The sequence below is a fragment of the Phyllostomus discolor genome, chromosome 3 (assembly GCF_004126475.2).
Source record: "Phyllostomus discolor isolate MPI-MPIP mPhyDis1 chromosome 3, mPhyDis1.pri.v3, whole genome shotgun sequence".
Taxonomy (NCBI): Eukaryota; Metazoa; Chordata; class Mammalia; order Chiroptera; family Phyllostomidae; genus Phyllostomus; species Phyllostomus discolor.
In genome coordinates, this window is record NC_040905.2 from 161,847,055 (window position 1) to 161,868,560 (window position 21,506).

Here is a 21,506-nt window from a genome sequence, read left to right on the forward strand (position 1 = left end):
CTGGCCACCCTTTGGTGAAGAGGCCAGACAGAAAAGGCTCTATCCAGATCAGGCCATGCGACAGCTGCCCTGGCTGTTGATCCGCCCACACCCTCTGTAATCCCCTCTCCCCTGAGAACTGCTGACAGTGACTCCAGACCTGTGGCCGAGAAGAGAAAGGGAAGAACAGCCTTAGCAGTTACCATTTCTGTTGCACCTATTATGTGCCAGGCACTGCCTTACTGGCTGGCGTATGTCACCTTTCACCTTCACAGTTACCTAGAAATGCAAGCAGTATCACTCCCATGGCATGAACAAGGAGAGCACTGGTGACATTTGAGCAATACCCAAAGGTTTAGGACCATCACTGACCTTTCTGACCCCCCCAAAGAAAGAGCCAGCTTTGCGCACAAACCCTTTCCCAACTCTAACCTCTGGTACGAGCACCTCTGTCACTTTGGACTACAAGCCACTATCATGTTTCTGAAATCACCTTGATCTTTCCCTGAGGCCTCAGGAAGGCCAGAGATCCCGTGACACCCTTACCCCCCCTTCACACTCCCTTTCCTTCTTTTGCTGAAGTTAAAAGAAACATCAAATAGAACATCTATGAAAAAGGTTAGTTGCAGCACCACTTAGAAAAAAACTGATTTCTTAACACACCACTGTCAATCTTAGACTCTGATATTCTTATTTTTAGGAGACGTTCAGATTCAAAGTACAATAATATTATTATTCACACTGAAATGTTTCAGCAAAAACAAACAAACCCACACAGGTAAAGCAAATTTAGCAAAATACTCACTGTTAACTACAGGTAGCAGGAATATATGGGTGCTCACTATACCATCCTTTCAATTTTTCTTTTATTTTATTTTTCAATTATAGTTATATTTGATATTATTTTATATTAGTTTCAGGTCAACTTTTCTTTATGTTTATCATTTTTAGAGTAAAAAGAAAAATTTTTTAAGAGAGGAAGGGAGAGAAACATCAATTGGTTGCCTCCTGTACATTCCCAGGATGGGGACTGAACCCGCAACTTTTTGGTTATGGGACAACGGGACAACCAACTGAGCCACACCAGCCAGGGAAAATACTGGTTTTAACTGCTTCCCTAACCTACTGGCTTCTAAATATACAACGAAAGCCTAAAACAGACACTTTCATTACACAGATTATCATTAACTTTTTATTTTCTAAACTGAGGTTTTCCGCAAAGGCTTTAACTAAATGAAATTCGAATTGCAATAACAGCTTTCTCTGGCTCTAGGGGTGTTCCCTTGGTGGAAAGAGAATCTAACTGGCATTTAGTCCAACAAAGAGTTTTTTACCCCCTTAAACTGTTACTTACACAGGACAAAAGAACTTGCTTAACTTTTTGTGGGATTAGAGAGCAGATGGGATTTAAAGCTTAAAGCACTGTTTATAAATAGCCTAGGGGTCCTAGGCTAGGGACTGGACCCCTCATCTCTCAGCACTGGCCACTGAGGTGCCTTCCATGCAACAGGAGTTACTGGTGACAATGGCAGTTAAGTCAGAAGGAAATTAAACCTGAAATTATTCTTCTTCTGGCTGCCCAACCTCAGAGCTGACAGCTTTAACCTCAATCAGAACAGGAGCATGAAAAAGGCTGGGTAGCTACGGTATCAGGCCGCAAAAATGCACACGTACTTCCCAGAGTTGATTCCCTTCACGTGGTCTGTGTAAATGTAGATATCAGGTATAAACTTGTTGAGGATGCTCCTCGCAGAATCCACAATCCGGTTCGCCATCTGAGGTGATACACGTACGGAGTACCTGCAACCTGGAGTTAAGGTCATCATTCTACTTGGACTTCAGAACACAGAAAAATCAATTATAAAGCTAGCAAATATTTGTGAACCTGCAGTAACATCAGATTGCATTTGATTTTCTAACGGTAGTTCATTACTTAACTGTATAGTACCATCATCAGTTTTTATATTATTATTATTATTTATACATAATTTTATACGATAGTTACAAAAGTCTTAAATATTCATGGTGAGAAAGCCAAACATAAGAAGTTAGAAAGTAAAACCTCCCAACCCTGACCTAGACTTCCTACCCACACCCCCACCCTTACAAATGATCAACTCAATTCTGGAATAAATGAAGACAACCGCCTCTTGGTAGGGGCGTGAGCCAAGCTCCCTTTGAAGTACTCCCTGATCATCCCCACAGCCGCCACCACCGAGTCTTTCTCTTAGAACCTCAGACCAGAACAGATTCCGCACTGGGGATGCCCAACCCACCTCCTCCAGAAAAAGAATATAGAAAGAGCATGGTAGCTGCTGTATACAAAGGTGTAAACAGATTTTTTCTTTGTTAACTTGCAGAGCCTATTTTCAATTATTTAAGTATCACTCACTCCATTTGTGGATGGTTCAGACTCCTCACAACAGCTACTTTATGGTCACAATACTGGTAACCAGACTTTTACAACAGGGCACCACCAGAAAGAAAAGGAGGAAGATGTTAGCAACTCAAATAAAAAGGCTGGTTCTTGAGGAAGTAGAAACAGAGACTGGCTCTCCCCAGCCCCATGAATCAAATAAAAACTAAGTATGTACTGAGTACTTTCAATGTGCAATGCACGGCCATAAGCTAGCTGCACCTGCGAGATGAGGGGCTGAAAGAATGGAGAAGTAATAACACGTGATCTTCCCACTCCCCTTACAGAGACCTCATGTGGCAAGTCCAACAGGGAAAACCAGGTGTGTGGTGGTCTGCCCATTTCAGCTCAGCTCTTCAAAAACTACTACAAATAACACATTAAATTTTCATTTGAGCTGCAAAACATAATGCTCTGAGTCTGTATAAAAAATTGACTAGCATCAAGCTTCCCTTCCTGACCCATCCTGCATATTCCACTCAAAGATCATCTTCCTCAAGCTAGTCAGAGTCTGCCAGTAACTCTGGACCTGGACCCTCCCATTTCTTGGGTCAGATCCTCTGCCTCGCTCAGTGTTTCTCCCCAACCCAGTAACAGCACACTGTCCACCCATCCCACTTCTCCAGATTCTTCATCCTGAACTGCCTTCCTTCATTCTCCAAGTCCAGAGTTCCCTCTCTTCTGAAACCCCCCGGCCAGCACCCAACTGTGGTCTGCACTTAGACTTACCACACACCTCCCTTCACATACGCACATGTTCTTGCTCGTCAACAAGACTGCACACTCTATGCGGAAAGGGGCTCTGCTGCTGCGTCCCTCACAACTCTCTAATACACTACTTTTGTACTCAGAAATATGTGATAAATATTTGACTTGACTCAAAGAGCAAACCTGAAATGAGGAAAGAGCAAAGAGGGATTTTTCAATACACACACAGAACCCAGTTACATCACCACCTCTGCTGTCCAGAATGTACTTTTGACCACAGGCAGCTAAGACAAACAGTCCCAGGTCTCACAGCCTTTGGACCAGGTAGGTGCTGTCCTTCTGAGGCCTAAGGCTGTTCAATCTCCCTAGGAGAGCACAGATGTCACTACCCTGACACATAATCCCACAGTGTTCGTGGTTCCTAAAGTTATTTTAGGTACATTATCAACTTATTTTACGTTCACGGTAACCCTTTGTCAAGGGCTATGGATCCCCAGTTCCAGGGCTTACGCTGAGGACAAGTGGGTCACAGAACTAAGGTTCAAAATCAAACAGATCCACTTCCCAACGACAACCTCTTCCCCTACCCCTCCAGAGCTATGGAAACCAGGAAGGAGATGGTGCCCATTCAGGGTCAGTGAAGAGGGAAAGGAGTTTTAAACTGGCTATATCCCAGAGTCACTATGGGGCTACCTGGCTTGGCATGGAGGCCCTACCAAGGGACAACCAAGAGTCCTAGAATCAGACTATACTGAAGTCCCGGCTCCAGCAAACCGCATCACACCAGATCTGATGTGCTACTCTCTGTGCATCCACTTCCTCCTCAGTAAGAAAAGGATAATCATAACACTCTCCCTGCAGGGTTTGGAGACTCACATGAAATAATGCATGCAAAGTAGTCAGTGGTGCCTGATACATGGTCGGAGCCCAATAAATGTCAGCTACTGCTTTTCTTACTGTTAGTCCAAGATTCAAATCCCAAAGCAGAGGTTCTTATCCTTTCAGGAATCAGAGACCCCTCTGAGAACCTGATGAAAGCTATGACAGTCTCTCAAGAAATACACGAACACACATCATTACAGGTAATTTGAGGGTTATCAACGACCTGAAGCTCATTCATGAAGGCCATACTAAGAACTCATATCCAAGAGACAAGTCCATACCAATAGTCCATACGGCTTGCAGGTCAGAGAAACCCAAGGCATGTGCGTGCTTGTGTGCGAGCATGTGGGCGTTGGGGGCAGAAGGAAGAGGGAAAGAGAGAGTGGTTCTCTAAGTACCTTCCCTATAGTCAGAAAAAGGAAACCAGATTGTCCCACAAATTACACCCCACACCCTTCTTCTGCTTCTACCCTCATATACTCACTTAACTCTTATGTACCAGATCATGAGCTGGCAGGACAACACTAGAAAACTGAAATGGACTGTTCTCTTCTGTCTCACCCCGTGTCGGGCAAGGGGAGAATGAGAGTGGGTGGCATTAAATAAATGGTTAACTGCACCATCCAGTGACAGCTGCTGGCAGGAACAAACACCAGCCCCCTCCCAGGCCCTGGCAAGTTGATCAGAAGGGGAAAAGATGCACTTCCGTGCATCTTAATGCTCTTTAAGGTGTTGACCCGGGCTTCCAAAAGCTGCATTTTCTTTGTTGTCCTCTCAACTCTGACTTTCCATAGTCTCCCTTTCTGGGAGCACTTACTTTGCTTCTGCTGTCAAGTCTTAGTGGCCTCCCAGGGTTCTGTCCTCCCCTCTTCCTGTTCCACAGGGTAGCTGACTCTAAAGTGTTTATTTCTAGTCCTCACCCTGCCCCTAAGTTAGAGATCTACATTTCTAATTTCCTTTCTAGGTTTGTCTCCCTGTAACCATCTTAAAAGACCCTCAAACCCAACATGAATTAAAACTAAACTTATCTTTACTTCCCCACTCTCTGCCACTTATTACCCCACACATTTGTGACTACTATAAGAACAAACCTCTCTACCCATGTGCCTAAGTGAGAAACATCAAAATCGTCCTCACAACTCCCTGTTCCTCTATTACAGACACAGATAATCACTGTGGTCTATTCATTCCACTTCTAGGATCCTATAAACTAGCAGGCCTCACCTGTCCTCCAGCCACTACTCTTACTGTCCCTTCTTTAGAGCACCATAATTCCCTGTCATCTTTGTCTCTAAGTGCTCATCACCAGCTGATTTTTAGAAAACCTGTGCCTTCCAAAAGGTGTACAATGAGCCAAAAGTTCTTTCGGTACCACCAGGGTTGTCCTCATAATATACAAATTCATTCTACAGAAGAAAACTGCTAGCTTTGGAATGAAGAATAACACTTCAACTTTCACTGGTTCCTGGCCATCTTCATGTCCCTTCTTCTACTGCCAAACACCACAGCTGACCTGCACTTGGGCCACACCACACCAATCGCCACTCCCCAGAGCCACTGTACATTTGTTACCTCTACACAGTCCCACTTTTCTGCCTGAAGTGCTTTTCCTTCCTTGCTCCACTTTATAAGTCTCTATTCTTCAAGGCTCAGTCCAAATGTCCTATCTTTTCTATAGGAAAAAGCAGAGGTGAAAAGTCGGGGCTGCAGAGTCAGACAGATGGGGTTCAAACCCTAGCTCTGCCATTATGAACAGTGTGATTTGGAAGCAAATTCCTTAAGCTTTTTAAGCCCCAGTTTCTTATCTACAAAATAGGATATAAGTAAATTCAGTAACTTTGAGGCTTAAAAATAAAGCATATAAAATATAAATACATTAAAGTTCACAATCAAAAGACAAAGAGTAGCTGAATGGATAAAACAACAAGATCCTACTGCATTCTGTTTATAAGAGACTCACTTTAGATTCAAGAGTATGTATAGACTAAAAGTAAAGGGAGAGAAAAAGATATTCCACGCAAATGGTAACCAAAGAGAAGAGACAAAATACATCAAACAAAACAGACTTTAATTCAAAAGTGACCTTAAAGTCACAAGAGACAAAGAGATCATTATATGGTGATAAAAGGATCAATTCAATAGGAAGATATACGGATGATAAATATGTGCATACTCAACATCTGAGCACCTAAAACATATAAAGCAAGCACTGCCAGATCTGAAGGGAGAAACAGCAATATAATAGTAGTTGGAGACCTCAATACCCCACTTTAATAATGGATCTAAGAACACCCAGAATGAAAATCATTAAGTAAACAACAGACCAACAGACATACACAGGATGGACCTAAAAGACATATAGAAAATTCCACCTGGTAGTAGTAAAACATACATTCTTCTCAAGTACACACAGAATATTTTCTAAGGTCACATGCTAGGTCATAAAACAATCTTAACAAACTTAAGATTGAAATCACTCCAAGTATCTTTTCCAACCACAACGGAATAAAACTAGATATCAATAGCAGAAAGAAAACAGGAAAGTCCACAAATACATGGAAATGAGAGAGTTCTGGCCAAAATGGAGGCATAGGTAGAAACCCTTCACTTTTTCACACAACCAAAAGGAGGCTAACAACCAATCTAAAAACAATAAAGAGCCAGAAGTCCCAGAAAATCAAACTGCATGGAACTCTGACAACCAAGAAATTAAAGAAACAGTCAACCAGACTGGTGTGAGGGAGACGGGCGGACGGAGAGAATCTGGAGCAAGGTGGTGTACCGCATGGGTGGGGCTGGCTGAACGGGAAACTGAGACTCAGAACTGACTGGACTACGGCAGCGGTTGCCACAGTGGGAAAAACTCCCAGTCTCACATGAGAGTTCATTGGAAAATGGGGCTAGAGCCCAGCAAGCCAGCTGCATGGTTCCCTTTCTGACACCTCCCCCACAGACAGCACCACAATGCAGCAAAGAAGGTTGCCTGCCCCCATACAACTTAACAGGTGCGCAGGGACACAGAAATATGGCCCAAATGAAAGAACAGAGCAAAACTCCAGAGAAACAGCAATGAGGAGCTAAGCAATGAGCTGATGTGGAATTCAAAATATTGGTAATCAAGATGCTCACAGAACTGATTGAGCTTGGTCGAAAAATGAAATAAAAAATGAAGACTACCCAAAGTGAAATAAAGCAAAGTATTCAGGGAACCAACAGTGACAGGAAGGAAATCAGGACTCAGATCAACAATTTGGAACAAAAGGAAGAAATAAACATCCAACTGGAACAGAACGAAGAAAACAAGAATTCAAAAAAATGAAGAGACACTTAGGAACCTCTGGACAACTTTAAATGTTCCAATATCTAAATTATAGGGGTGTGAGGAGGAGAATAACAGCAGCAAGAAATTGAAAACTTATTTGAACAAATAATGAAGGAAAACTTCCCCAATCTAGCAAAGGAAACAGACTTCCAGGAAGTCCAGGAAGCTCAGAGAGTCCCAAAGAAGTTGGACCCAAGGAGGAACACACCAAGGCACATCATCGAGTTACTCAAGATTGAAGACAAGAAGAGAATCTTAAAAGCAACAAGAGGAAAGGAAAGAGTTACCTACAAAGGAGTGCCCATAAGACTATCAGCTGATTTCTCAAGAGAAACCGGACAGGCAAGAAGGGGCTGGAAAGAGGTATTCCAAGTCATGAAAGGCAAGGACCTACATCCAAGATTACTCTATCCAGCAAAGCTTTCATTTAGAATAGAAGGGCAGATAAAGTGCTTCTCAGATAAGGTCAAGTTAAAGGAATTCATCATCACCAAGCCGTTATTATATGAAATGTTAAATGGACTTATCTAAGAAATTGAAGAAGTACAAAAACTATGAACAGTAAAATGACAACAAACTCACAACTATCAACTAAACCTAAAAAACAAATAAATAAACAAACAACCCAAAAACAAATACTAACCAAACAACTAGAACAGGAACAGATTCATAGAAATGGAGATCACATGGAAGGTTTTCAGAGGGGAGAGGGAAGGGAGAATGTGGGGGAAGGTACAGGGAATAAGGAGCATAATTGGTAGGCATAAAATAGATGAGGAGAGGTTAAGAATGGTACAGGAAAAAGAGAAGTCAAAGAACCTATATGTACAACCCATGAACATGAACTAAGGGGGGAGGATGCTGGAGGGTTGGGGGGTACATGGCAGAGGGGGATAAAGAGGGGAAATTGGGAAAACTGTAATAGCATAATCGATAAAATATACTTAAAAATATATGGAAACGAAACAACACACTACTGAACAAACACTGTGTCAAAGAAGAAATCAAAAGGGAAATTAGAAAATATCTAAAGGCAAATGAAAATAAAAACACAACATACCAGAACTTATGGGATGCAGCAAATTCAGTACTAAGGGAAGTTGAGAGCGATAAACATCTACATGCTTTCTACAAAAAGATCTCAAAAGACCTAACTTTACACCCCCAAGGAAACAGAAAAAGAACTAAACTCAAAATTGCAGAAGGAAAGAAATAATAAAGATTAAATCAGAAATAAATGAAATAGAAAACAGAAGACTATAAAAACTGACATAACTAAGAGTTGGTCTCATAAAAAGATAAAAATCAACCAATTCTTAGCTAGACTGAGAGAGAAGACACAAGTAAGTAAAACCCGGAAAGCAGAGACATTACAACTGATGCCATAGAGATTAAAACAGATCATAAGAGATTATTACAAATAATTTTACACCAACAAATTAAACAACCTAGAGAAACGAATAAGTTCCTAGAAACATAAAACCTACTACCAAGTTTACTGAGAATAGAAAGCTTGCACAGACCAAATAACATGTGCCAGACTGAAACAGTAATCAAAAACCTCCCAACAACAAAAAATTGCACAGGACCAGATGGCTTCATTGGCAAATTCCACCAAATAGCTAATCTTAAACCTCCAAAAGCGGAGGAGGAAGCACTTCCTAACTCATTGTATGAGACCAATATGAGCCTCACACCAAAGCCAGACAAAATCAGTTCAAGAACAAAATCTACAGGCCAATACCCCTGATGAATACGGATGTGACAATCCTCAACAAAACACTAGCAAACCAAATTCAATAGCAGAATAAAAGGATCATATACCATGACCAGGCGGGATTTATCTCTGGGACACAAGGTTGGTTCAACATGTACAACCAATGTTATACACTACATAACAGAATGAAGGATAAAAATCACCATGATCATCTCAATACAGAAAAAGCATTTGACAAAATTCGACATTCTTTCATGATAAAAATTCCCAGTGAATTAGGTATAGAAGGAACTTACATCAATACAATAAAGATCATGCATGAAAAGCACACAGCTAACACCACATTTAGTGGTGAAAAACCTAAAGCTTTTCCTCTAAGAACTGAAACAAGGCAAAAGACGCCCACCCTCACCATTTCTATTCAACAAAGCAATTAGGAAAGAAAAAGAAATTAAGAGGCATCAAAATTGAAAAGGAAGAAGTAAAACTGTCTATGTTTGCAAATGACATAATTTAATACACAGAAAACCCTAAAGGCTCCACACACAAAAAAAAACTACTAGAATAAATTCAATAAAGTTGCAGGATACAAAGTCAACACACAAAAACCAATTGTATATTGGTTTATTTCTATACACTGAGACCATAATGCCTATGGTTAGTGACACTGGACTGTGTGCTGCAGTACTTAAAAATTTGCTAAGAGGATAGATCTCAAGCATTATCAAAAATAAATTAATTAAGAAAACTTTAAAGAAGATGAGAGGAAATTTTTGGAAGCGATGAATATATTTTTGGCATTATTCTTCACCAACTCTTATTTCCAAAGTTTCATCAAGTTGTATCATTAAACATGAAGTTTTCTGGATGTCACTCATGTTGTACTTCAGTAAAGTAGTTTTTTAAAACTAAATATATAAAATAATTATCCTTTAAGTACAGAGTAAGCACTTAATGAACAGTAGATATTATTTCAGCCCTCCTACATCCTCCAGACAAAATTAACCACTCTCTACTCTTAGCTCCCCCAGCCCACTGCACACGTGTCTATATCATCTTACACATTATATCAGAACTATGTGCTTACATATTTGTTTCCTTCATCAGATGATGAGCTCTTCTGAGGGCGGGGCTGCAACTGCATCGGTGGCCCCCAAACCAAAGCCCTCAGGAGAGGATCATATACATGGGAGCCATTTAAGTGTTAACCAGGAAAGAAAATGGTAAAGATTAAGATAGACAGACAGACAGACAGACAGATAGATAGATAGATAGATGGATGATAGGAGGAAGGGTGGGCGAGAGGGAAGGAAGAAAGAAAATAAATGAATCAATCAATCTGGTCAAGGTGAGGCAGATAATAAAGCATCATATCGTAGCCAACCATTACAATTTCACTCCTAAAACTTTTCCATGATTGTTATCTAAAATGCAAATAACCCTGGGAAGAGGTAAAGCTGTTATGAGTCACTCTTATCTTCATAAGGTAAGAAAAAAATAAGAAATCTAAACCAAATGCAAAAAGGATACGCCATTCCTCTGATACGTTTGATTTTTCCTGGATCTGTGAGCTGAATGGGCCTCAGGAACTTCCTTACAGGACATGAGAAAAACACTTCACCTCCTCCTCCAGGAGGCATTCCCCGTCGCACAATCTGCACACATGAAGAGAAAGAAGAGGCAAGGATGCAACAGAAAATAGTTGACCCAGACACCCAACCCAGTACAATTTACACCAAGGGCTCTTCCTTAGAAGGGAGACAGCTCTTTCACATTTAACTTGGCAATCCTTTCAAGGTCAGCAGCACCTGATGTTAGCTCTAAGAGGGCACATGATGAGCAAGGACACCCTACAGTGTCTCAGAAATAGCACAGAGCCAGCATGTCCCAAAGTCAAGTGGGTCTTCATCCTTAAAATGAGGGACTGGCCTAGTTCATGCGTTAATCCCATTTCTTAACCGTTTTCTCCTATGCAATTAATTGATCTATCAGAACTCTAAATTATGGTCATGCACCTTACATCTTAATTATTACGTCTTAAACGGTATATAATTCTCCGAACAGTAGTACTGCCCCACTGCACTGACAACAGTAATTCAGGAAGGTATCGTGGAAGCAGAGCTGGGTCACGCAGGACTTCTTTACACTGGCAGGGGCACTTACTGGTAGGCTGAAAGGCCCGTGGGTCCTCACTGTGTGCCAGCTACTAAGTATTTCAGTTTATAACTGCAACATTGCCCCTGAGCAAGACTGTTATCCTGTCCTTAAAAGCCTGGCACTAACTTGGCCTCCTTATGAACTCGAAGTCCTTTCAGGCTTATCTGTTTCCAGAATAGGGAAGTTCAACCCACACTGAATATTTGTGCTGGCAAGTAATTTTCCTCCACAATCAGCTTATCCAGCGTGTCCCAAAATTCCTCAGCTCCCTTCACATCACCACTCACAGACCCACCACTCACTTTCACACTATAATGAATAACCATTCCTGAATCATTTAAACCACCCAGAGCGAGCAATAAATTAACACTGTAATCGAGTCCAGCCCCTTCTTTCAACATCACAAACATTTTGCTTTGGCCGCAAGTGCCATAGTGCTGAGAGGGATAAACAACTGCGTCCCGTCTGGAATCTAGGTCATTAGAAGTCTCTCTGTGCCTGATAGAGGCCCTTCTGTAATTTTTGTTGGTTTCACTGCCTTTAATGAAGCAGACCCTTTAACAGCTTCCGTCACTTTGTTTTTGCTCTTCAAGACTGTAGCTATCTATGGTGGAATGGAACGTGCCTGATGGCAAGCAACAACCATCACTAGTTTTCCACCTGTGTAGTCCTTAACCACTTTTTAATTTGTTTCCAAGTCAACCACTGAACATGGCCTCTTACTGGCAATATTAACAGTAGATTTTTGTTTGCTTAGGGGCCATAATGAGGAAAAAAACCCACAAGACTGAATCAAGCACAAAAGAAAATGAGATGTGGTAAATATATATGAGGCTGCTACCACTGTAACATAGCATGTTTTACAGCCACGTTTTTTCCCAAGTAGAAAAAATACACTCTAAAATACGATAAATAGCATACTCGAGGTACATAAACCAGTAACACATTTATTACCAGTATCAAGCAATACATATTATACATCATCGCATGTGTTATGCTTTCATATGACTGGCAGTGCAGTAGGTTTGTCTACACCAACCTCACCATAAATATGTGAGTAGTGCATTGCATTATGATGTTACGACAGCTATGTTACCAAGTGATAGGTATTTTTTAGTGCTATTACCTTATGGGGCCACCATTGTATATGTGGTTTGTCTTTGGCCGAAATATCATTATGCAACACATGACTATATTAAAAAAAAAGTCATTTGCCCTGTAAAAAGTAGAGATGCTAAAACAGCTTATGACATCCAGTATTATCACACCAACCTGATATAATTCCTTCCAAGTGCAAACAAATGGATGCTTATATTCCTTCTACTAGGTTTGGAAAATACTGAAAATTCTCAGGGGCATCCAAGTGGGAAGGCTCTGGACATATATGTAGATGATCCAGATTAGAGAGGCATTATGGCTAGAATCCTGGCTCCACTGCTTATCAGCTGCGTGACACAAATGGTGTTGTTATGAAGAGTAAAGAATAAATATATGCAGAATGTCTGCAACAGTGCCTTCCACTGCAAGGTAGTGCAATATAACTGTCGGCTACCATTGTCATTACTAAAAGCCCCTTTTGGCTCAAAGTCTGTAATATTTAGTTCATGTCCTGTGGGTCTTCTCATAAATGGTGACTTCAAATGTCTGTTTCTCTTTCTCTCTACCTCTCCCCCTCCCTCTCCCTCTCTTTCTCTCTCTCTCACACACACACATAGTCATGCAGCTCTTCCAATGAATTGGTAAGGAAATGGTTTACACAGATATACTCGTATACAGGTAACAATTCATACATTCTTACCTTTAGCTCAAGTGATTCACCATCAATTCCAAACTGTTTCAGAAGAGGGAGGGCCGTTGCCCTAAGAACATCAACCTATAGAATTGTTTCAGAATTTAAAAAAAAAAAAGTTTCATTAAACTTTGAGCAAATGGGAAAGAGCTCACGAAGCAGGCTGAGGCATAGCAACCAGGCAGCTAATGTGTGCTCTGGTCCAGAGAAAGGATTCTGGCTTCCAAGTGAGGGCATGGAATGACCGTGCTCCCAAATAAAACGGAGATTTTATAAACCACCAGATCCTCTGAGTCCCTTTCCTCACGTACAGCATGGAGACTTACACCTACCTTACAAAGGCATCACCATGAGCATCAAACAAAAAGCATAAGAAACTCTCAGGCTCAAACAGAAAACAAACTGGGACCTCTGCTCATTCTTTTAGGTAAAAACACTTTGGAAAAATATCAGATTTTTGAATTAATCTTTCAAAAGATTTTTTCCCCAGCATGATTGTTTAATCTTTAAAGCTTATGGCAGTCCAAAGGCAAAGGGAAAAAAATCTGTGACAGCTACTTAAGAGCCTTGCTGATGCCCACCACATAGGCAGTTAAAAGGTAGGTGGTGGCTGTACAAGAAAGTGAAGGCAGTGGGGAATGAATGGTCACTTCAAACTACTTGATGCAGGACTCACAACTGCACAACTAATGGCAAGACGACACCAAGTATTACTGCTATCTCCTCCCTATTCCAAATTCACAGGAGGCCTGGGGTCCTTTCTTATTCATTTGCGGAATCCTCAGAGTATAAGGATGATATTTAAATCATGCTGACCTAACACATCAGTGAATGAATGCTGCCTCAACTGCAACATGGGAAAGAAAATTACTCCCTTACTTGCTCCCAAAGGGCAAAGGGCAGCTCCTCAGCACTGTGGCTGACCCTAGCAGGAGGCCATGGGGGCAGGCAGGGCGAGCACAGGGTGCAGGGGAAAGCACCAGCCCTGGCTCCACCTCTACTGAGCAGCGTGGCCTCAGACAACAAGATCCCAACTGTCTGAATTTCCTTATCTCTGAGGGAAGGGTCTTAGACTGTCTGGCTCCAAGCTGCTCCCTCCCAACATGCCAGGATTGAACAGAATGATACTCCAATAAGGTTTTACAGCACAGAATAGGCCCCAACTACATATTCTGCTATCAGAAAATGAACCTGAGGTAGAAATGACCTACGAAGCCTAGGAACATACTGACAATGGATCAGGAGACGCAGCAGCAGTTACTAGGAAAATTCATTGAAAATTAGCTAATTTCAATCTACATATTAAAATTAAACATATGCAAATACTAAACATATGCACTTGGGATTGCCAGAACCAAGAAGTCAGTCTAGGCTAGTATTCAGAGCAGCTGGGGAGATGGCCAAGCTAGATTCTGAAAAAACCAGGGAATACAGGATGTGGGTTACTCTTATCTACCTGATTGCCTGGAACTAGGCAGCTACCAGCTCCCCTGGGGACAAGAAAGGCAAGAAACAGAACAGTCCTTCTGGCTCATCCTACCTATACCTGGAGTCATATAGGATAAAGTCAAGATTTACTCTGAGGGTCAGCCAGAAGCCTGCGTATCACTTCCGGCATGGTCCCATCTCCTAAATCACCCTCCACCTGAGCTGAAGGGCAGGCAATTCAGTGTGGTGGAGCGAGGGCTGGAAAAGCATATGCGGGCGTGAGTCCCAACTCTGCCTCTTACCAGCTGTGAGGCTGCACACTCCCCTCTCTCCCCAGGGCCCTGGCTTCCTGCTGTGCAAAACGAGGAGCTGGACTACACATGTTCCAGTCTCCACCAACTCTGCACACTAGTTTTAGCTGAGTGGGGGTGGGCCGCAAGTTCTACTTAAGGGAAACTGAACGGTCACTCTGTGTTAGGGAGTAAAAGCAAAAGTCTGACCCTAGGACAAAGGTGTCAGTCATCCTGACAAGTTCAGTCAATCAACCAACAGGCAGAAATGTCATCAGATCCATGCAATAGAAAGGAAGAAACCGCTCTCCGTTATCTTGTCTCAAACAGGGACAAGAATACCCACCTCATGGTTTGTACAAGAATTGAAAAAATATGGATACATTTTATCTACTAGAACAGGGCCCAGCACACAGCAGACTTTATTCCCCTTCCAGGGCAGGAATAAAAAAGAATGGAATCTTCATTAACCACCTGACCAGGGTGTTGGCACCCGTAAATATTTACAGGGGGCTCTGGTGCCAAATCACTGAGATTCAAAGGAAACATCTTGGAACTTTGCTTCTCAAAATTTCTCCTCATTGTCTATCCTTTTGTCTGTGAGGAAGGGGGGAAAATGTCCCTACCTTTCAAGTTTGTGGCACTCCAAAGCCAAAGAAAACCAAAAACATTACTCAACAGCTACGTCATAACCTTGCTGATGCCCACCACACAGGCAGTTAAAGGGGAGGTGGCTCAGCAGACCACTTCTGCTTTCCGTGCCCATCCCCTCCAGATTTCTGCCGGAGTCACCCTCATTAAATCCCCGACCCTCCTCAATTCTTCCTTCTCAATTACAGCGTCTCCTCAGCCCACAACAGGCATAAGTCTCTCCTTATCTAAAAAAGTATTTCCAACCTCAGCTCTTCAGGAATCACTATCTAACCTTCTGGATCGCCTAACTTGCCACGGTTCTCTTTCCTGCTCATTCCCCAGCCTATGACTGTCCTTACACTCCAATGACACTGCTCTCTCAAAGGTCAGTAAAACGCCTCAATGGCTGCATCTCCCTGCCCAACCCCTAAATCACCTCCTGCAGACACTGACTGCCTGGGTCCTCCCTGGCTTCTTCAAACATTTCTTTCTCCCCAGTCACTGTCTGTGGCTCCTCTTCCCCTCCTCATACCTTAAACATTCATTTCCTCGTCTTCTGTTCTCAGGCCCTGGGATCATCATGGAGCAAAAACTCTAATGCTCAACACAGGCCAGAAAGTGAATTTAAATGATGAGATCAGCCAAGACCTCCAGCTAACTGGAGCTCATGCCTCTTCCAAAGAAGGCAGCTGCTACCCAGCTCCAATTGGTGGCTGTCGGGGAAGAACTGCTGTCCAGTGCTGCTCCATCAACCCCTATAATGCAAAGTCTGGGTTGCAAACATGAACATTCAATTCAGATATCCACACCACCACACTGTGCAGGCCAGAGGAAAAACTCCAGCAGGGTCAGTTCAACCAGAAAGCCGTCAGTGTTCAACCTCAACACTGGTCAATCTCATTTTCCTCAGGACTTAACTTCCTGGGTAAGATGCTGAGGACCTATCTCTGAGGCTCTAGACTGTAATTATACCCTCCCAACCTACCAGGAACAGGACCAAAACCAAACACATCGCCCATCATCCAACCAGTTTCCCTCTTCCCTATGTCAAACTTTCTGATCTCTAGCCTTCAAGTCAACCAGGACAGTCCCTCCTATTCCATCTCCAATTAGCTGTCAAACTATGACATTTCCCCTCCACACTGTCCTTCGTATCTGTCTCTTCCTTTCTACTTCCATCTCCATTACGTTCAAACTAACTGGCAGCCCCCTTCAATTCATCCTTCTCTCAGCCTCCAGAGTTCTCTTCCTCCCAAAACCAGACTGATTCTGTGGCTTCCCTTCCTCTAGAAAACCCTCCTCAATCCTCAGTGCTTTGCTGGTACCTCTATTAGAGCCCAGACGTACTCAGCCTTATAATCTCCCCAGATGTGTTCACACTGCCCACCCCATGAGACCTAGAAGGAGGAACTCATCACATTCATTCTGGTGCAGAGTAAATGTGGACAGTAACTGATGGGGAAACCTCACATTAAAAAGAAAGCTCAAAATGAAGGGACCACAAGCTGAAGAAGTTACCTTTTACCCAAGATTAGGTATATTTATTCTATTCTGGGTTGGAGCCAAGTACTACCCAAGGTCATTTTAATCTTGCAGCTAGCTAAAGCAGAGAGCCCTGTAATATGTGAAAACAGATTTCTTTCATAATACTCTGCATAAAAGAGTTAAGTACAGGTACTATTTCTGGGGAATTCATCAACTAATCTTTGTTAGTATATAAACCTTTTTTAAATATTGCCAGTGTTAACAGCCTTTAAGATCACCAGCGATTACAGAAAGAGCACAAACTGGGACACACGGTGCCAAGGTCTGCTGTGCGCTTCGGGCCCTTCCCACTGCTCAGGGCACCTGCCCCCGTCCACGCGTGCAAAGACCTCCTCCCACGCACACTTTTAACTCAGGGCCCACTTCCCAGGGCCTTCCAGAAAAATGCAGGAAAAAGGCAATCCTTTGAAATTAGTTTAAAATTCTAAACAGTTTATTCAACGTTTCTTTACAGTTAAGAATTTCAGATCATACAATGTACTCAGATTCTAGGAAAAGAGTTTATGTACCTGAATTCCCAAGAACTGGGAAATAAGTCTTTTACTGCCTAATAACACATTAACTAGGTTTATACGCTAATAAGTGCATTGGTGAATACCAGCACTCTCCACTTTGCAGCTTAATGAACCACCTAACTGGTCTTCCCTGGTTAGAAAAGTTACACACTTCACATTCTGCTTTAGAAGCCACCCCTTCCATTGTTTGTTTGTCTGTTTTCAGATTTTTTTGTAAATTTAAAAAATGTTTCAATTATAGTTTACATTCAACTATAGGTGTTTATTATATTAGTTTCAGGTGTATGGCATAGCAGTTAGACAATCATATACCTTACAAAGTGCTCCCCCTGATATTGCCAGTACCCACCTGGCATCATACACAGTTATTATGATATTACTGCCCCTTCATCAGTCTCAGTTCCCTGTCGGTAGGGGTGAAGATAAGTGTTCTCAGTCAGGGCTTCATATCATGGCCCTAGGCATTAAGATCCCTACACTGACAGCGTCCAAAGGTGAGGACCCCTCACTCCATGAGAGGTCTAAGGCAGGTCTGGACAGGACTATTCGAATCTCTCTCTCTCTCTCTCTCTCTCTCTCTCTCTCTCACACACACACACACACACACACACACCCCCTACACTGGCACTAAGACAGTTGTGGTAGCCACAATGAAAATTCCACCTGAATATTAACTATCCTCCCCATACATGCAGAAAATTAGCCTGCTTAGTAAGATTGCTGGTGCCCACAAACTATCAAAGTTCCTATATACTGTCCCTGTCCCTATGCCTTTATTCTAAATCTGCAAGTTCTTCTCAGGTGAAAAACACCCTCCAGTTTATGACTGAAGCCCAAATAAAACAAGATTATGCTGCAACAATACCAAGAAGATAATATTTTCTGTCTAAAATTTTGGTCTACTTTCCAGTCTCTGCTGTCACATGACCTTCCAAAACTTCCCCTCTCACACACTCCAGTCGGCAGAGCCTATTTCTTGTCAACCACGACGAGTCTGCAAGCATCTGTTCTGAAGGTGCTTACGCACCACAATGAAAGGCACCTTGATGAAGGGTAACAATCGTCACTCAATTTGATTGATTATGAATCTTGATCCATCTGCATCCTGGAATGATCAATCTCTAAATCTCAAGGTAAATAACAACAACAAAAATACACTCAACAATAAACCTGTGCTTTATTAGGAACTTGTTTCTCAGAAGTTGCGTTGTAGCAAGAGACAAAACAAAAATCACACCATGGTTTGGCCTCTCTACTCACCGAAGGGTCAACCTGGTCATTGGTCACTCCTCGCAGAACTATTCTTAACGGGTTCTTCATAAATGGAGCCAGGCAAAGAAGACTCTCCAGGTAATAGCCAATGCTGCGAAGGACGCTACAGTCATGTTCCACGGATCCACCATACAGGAGGCCAGGCTGATAATACAAGGTTGTTCCTTACACAAGAGGAGAGAGCCACATTCAGCACACACAAAAATCAGTTTCATGAAAGAAACAAAGAGGCCCGCACTGGGCAGCTCAGTGCAGCTGGTTGGAGTGTTGTCCCAATGAGCCCAGGTTTCGGGTTCAATCCTGTCAGGGCACACACAGAGTCAACCAATGAGCGCATAAATGAGTGGAACAACAAACTGGTGATCCCCCCCTCCACACACACATTCCTCTCTTTCTCTAAAAATCAATAAATTAAAAAAATTAAAAATTAAAACAAAAAACAACAAAGGTAGTGAGTCCCAAGGAGAAAGTCTGGCACGGGTATCCAGAAGACTTCAAATGCCATTCCTACCTACGAGCCCACACTTCAATCCAAAAGCTGACTCATTACTGTCAAGTCCCTGTAATAGTAATAAACTGTGAGTTTAACTTAATAAACAGTAATAAATTAAGCCCTTCCCTAAACCCTCTGAACTGCCAAAGTCACGGTAGGGCACAGAGAAAAAACCCGAATGTGCATCTTAGTCTCCCAACGCACATTCCCAGACTGCGCTGGAGAAGGGCGTTTACAATGATGCTCTGAAGCCATCACACCGGCAATCAGCTTCTTCTAGGCTCCGGAAATAAGGTTTCCCACATCCTGCACTTACCAAAGAAGACACATAGAAAAAGCAGGTACTTTACGGCAATTCCATTAATAGTAGCTATTTTAACAGTAACAAATGAAAACATCTAAATTTACTTAATAGTTTTATTAGAAACTCTTATTATCTTAATTCACTTCTCCATATATGCCTATCATCCAAAAAGTTTCTTACCAGATTAAGATGTTAGAGGAAAACCAAAGTAACATACTTAAGAGTATCTTGGGTGTACAAATGGGTGAGCAAACTCCTTTTGCTGCTCAAATGTTTTACAATGTCTTCTGGCACAATTTATCAATAGACAAATTTAGCAACAGAGGAATAAAATATGTTCATTCACTCAAAAGGAAAGCAGCTTTCAGGAGTTTCACCAAATAAATTTAGGTTTTATTATACTATATTAAAAACCAAAATCCCAACAATCACAATCAGAATCAATCAAAATCAGAATCATATCCTCCTACACTTCTCAAAGGGATAGGTTTTATAGATTCTACACCAGTTATTCTAAACACCATGAATGAGTCACAAAATCAATCCTTTAGGTCAAAAGTCAAAACAGAAAAAAAGCTATACAACCACTAAACGCCACAAATACATTTATGCCTGCAAATCAACCAAATGAAACACTGACCAGATCATCAGAATGAAATATTCTACTCTGGGGTGGTGTTGGGACGGGGGAGACAGGAGGCAGAAGCAGGATCGAGTAAATGTCTACTTCCCAACCTAAGCTGCAGATGTGACTAGACAAGAACAGAATTACCTGCCCTCTGAATCACCAATATAATGTGCTAAAAAACATCTCCAGCAATTTCAAAGTAAACAAGCCAAGGAAGTCTAATGGAATCAGCTTGCAAAGGGCATCTGAAGCCTCATGCCTAAAAGCTGTTCTCTGAATGCAGCTACAGATGAACAACTTCAGTGTGGTGTCAGGCCACTTATGAAGCCAAGCTTGTCTTCTTTCCAAAAAGAGACAACATAGGGGAAAGTCCAGAGTTTCTTTTGTTGCACATATGCAAAAATGTACACAGTCATGGAGCTTGTCAAAAGATGTTTGTGTGGTCTCCTCCCTATACAATGTAGATAAAAAAATTTCTAATAGCAAACAAAAAACTAGAAACAACCTGAATGTTTATCAGTAGGGAGCCATTAAATAACTTACTATGCATTCATACAACAGAATACTATATTAGGCTTATGGAAATAGTTGAGATTAACCTGCAACATTTGTGCTAGTGAAAAAAAAAAAAAAAAAAAAAAAGAAGCTGGCTGCAGAGCATGCAGCAAGCACAGCCCTGTCGATGGTCTAAGAAGTACCCGTACAAGCAAATGTGCCCACGGCTGTACCCAGGGAGGGAGCGCAACAGGAAACAGGCGAAGGGACTTTCGTAATTTTTGCATACACTTATTGAACCTTATTTTTAAAGACAAAATAAAAAAATAAAATTCAGCACATACAGCTACCTCATAGAGTCTGCTGTAAGGTTTTGTTGTGACAAGATAAGTAAATGCACTCTGACAAGTTGCACATAAATGTTAGGTATAAAATATTTTTACTGTTAAAGAAAGGGGGCATGCTCGTTTGTTGATCTGAAAGTTTCATTCTTCTTACTTCCTTAAATCAAGTGTGTGCTCCTTAAAATGGCAGAGTTCATGTGTATCTCCAAACAACTGAATCACAAACAGGAAACTGGACTTTTCCCATCTGAATACAGTATTTATACTACCAAAAGGAGCAAGAAGCACAAGAATGTTTAAGTAGTACATGTGTAGATGCTTTCGGGAATGGGAAGAAAAGGAGCTTACCTGTTTGGTTTATTTCAATTCGAGAACCATTTGTTATTTTGTCCAACAGCCTAATGAAGCTGGCTTCAAAATCTGCAGGAGAAAGAAAAAACAGATTGGCCTCATGTTAGGTCACCATGGCCAGATAGCACGGCCCATTCAGGCCCTGCCATGGAGGGCAGGTAACTTCCTGCATTGCAGCTGGGTTTTTTTTTTTCTCAGGATCTGGGTGGGTTCCCTGGTTGAGGAACCTGAAGCAGTT

At 41.9% G+C, this 21,506-nt stretch overlaps 1 protein-coding gene across 3 annotated transcripts in view; it reads right to left on the reverse strand.

The window, feature by feature from the left end:
* Positions 1-21,506, reverse strand: part of RCL1 (RNA terminal phosphate cyclase like 1) — a 59,989-nt gene that overhangs the window by 17,638 nt on the left and 20,845 nt on the right. Inside the window, exons 2-6 of one of the 3 annotated variants that reach the window (XM_028526045.2) lie at positions 21,266-21,337; positions 18,642-18,817; positions 12,980-13,054; positions 10,555-10,679; positions 1,654-1,779 (exon numbers count right to left, since the gene is read on the reverse strand). In XM_028526045.2, the coding sequence (XP_028381846.1) occupies positions 1,654-1,779; positions 10,555-10,679; positions 12,980-13,054; positions 18,642-18,817; positions 21,266-21,337 (574 nt within the window). Of the gene's footprint in view, positions 1-1,653; positions 1,816-3,124; positions 3,414-10,554; positions 10,680-11,187; positions 11,209-12,979; positions 13,055-18,641; positions 18,818-21,265; positions 21,338-21,506 lie in introns of those variants that run through there. The other 2 variants (XM_036021672.1, XM_036021673.1) reach the window with 2 other exon arrangements.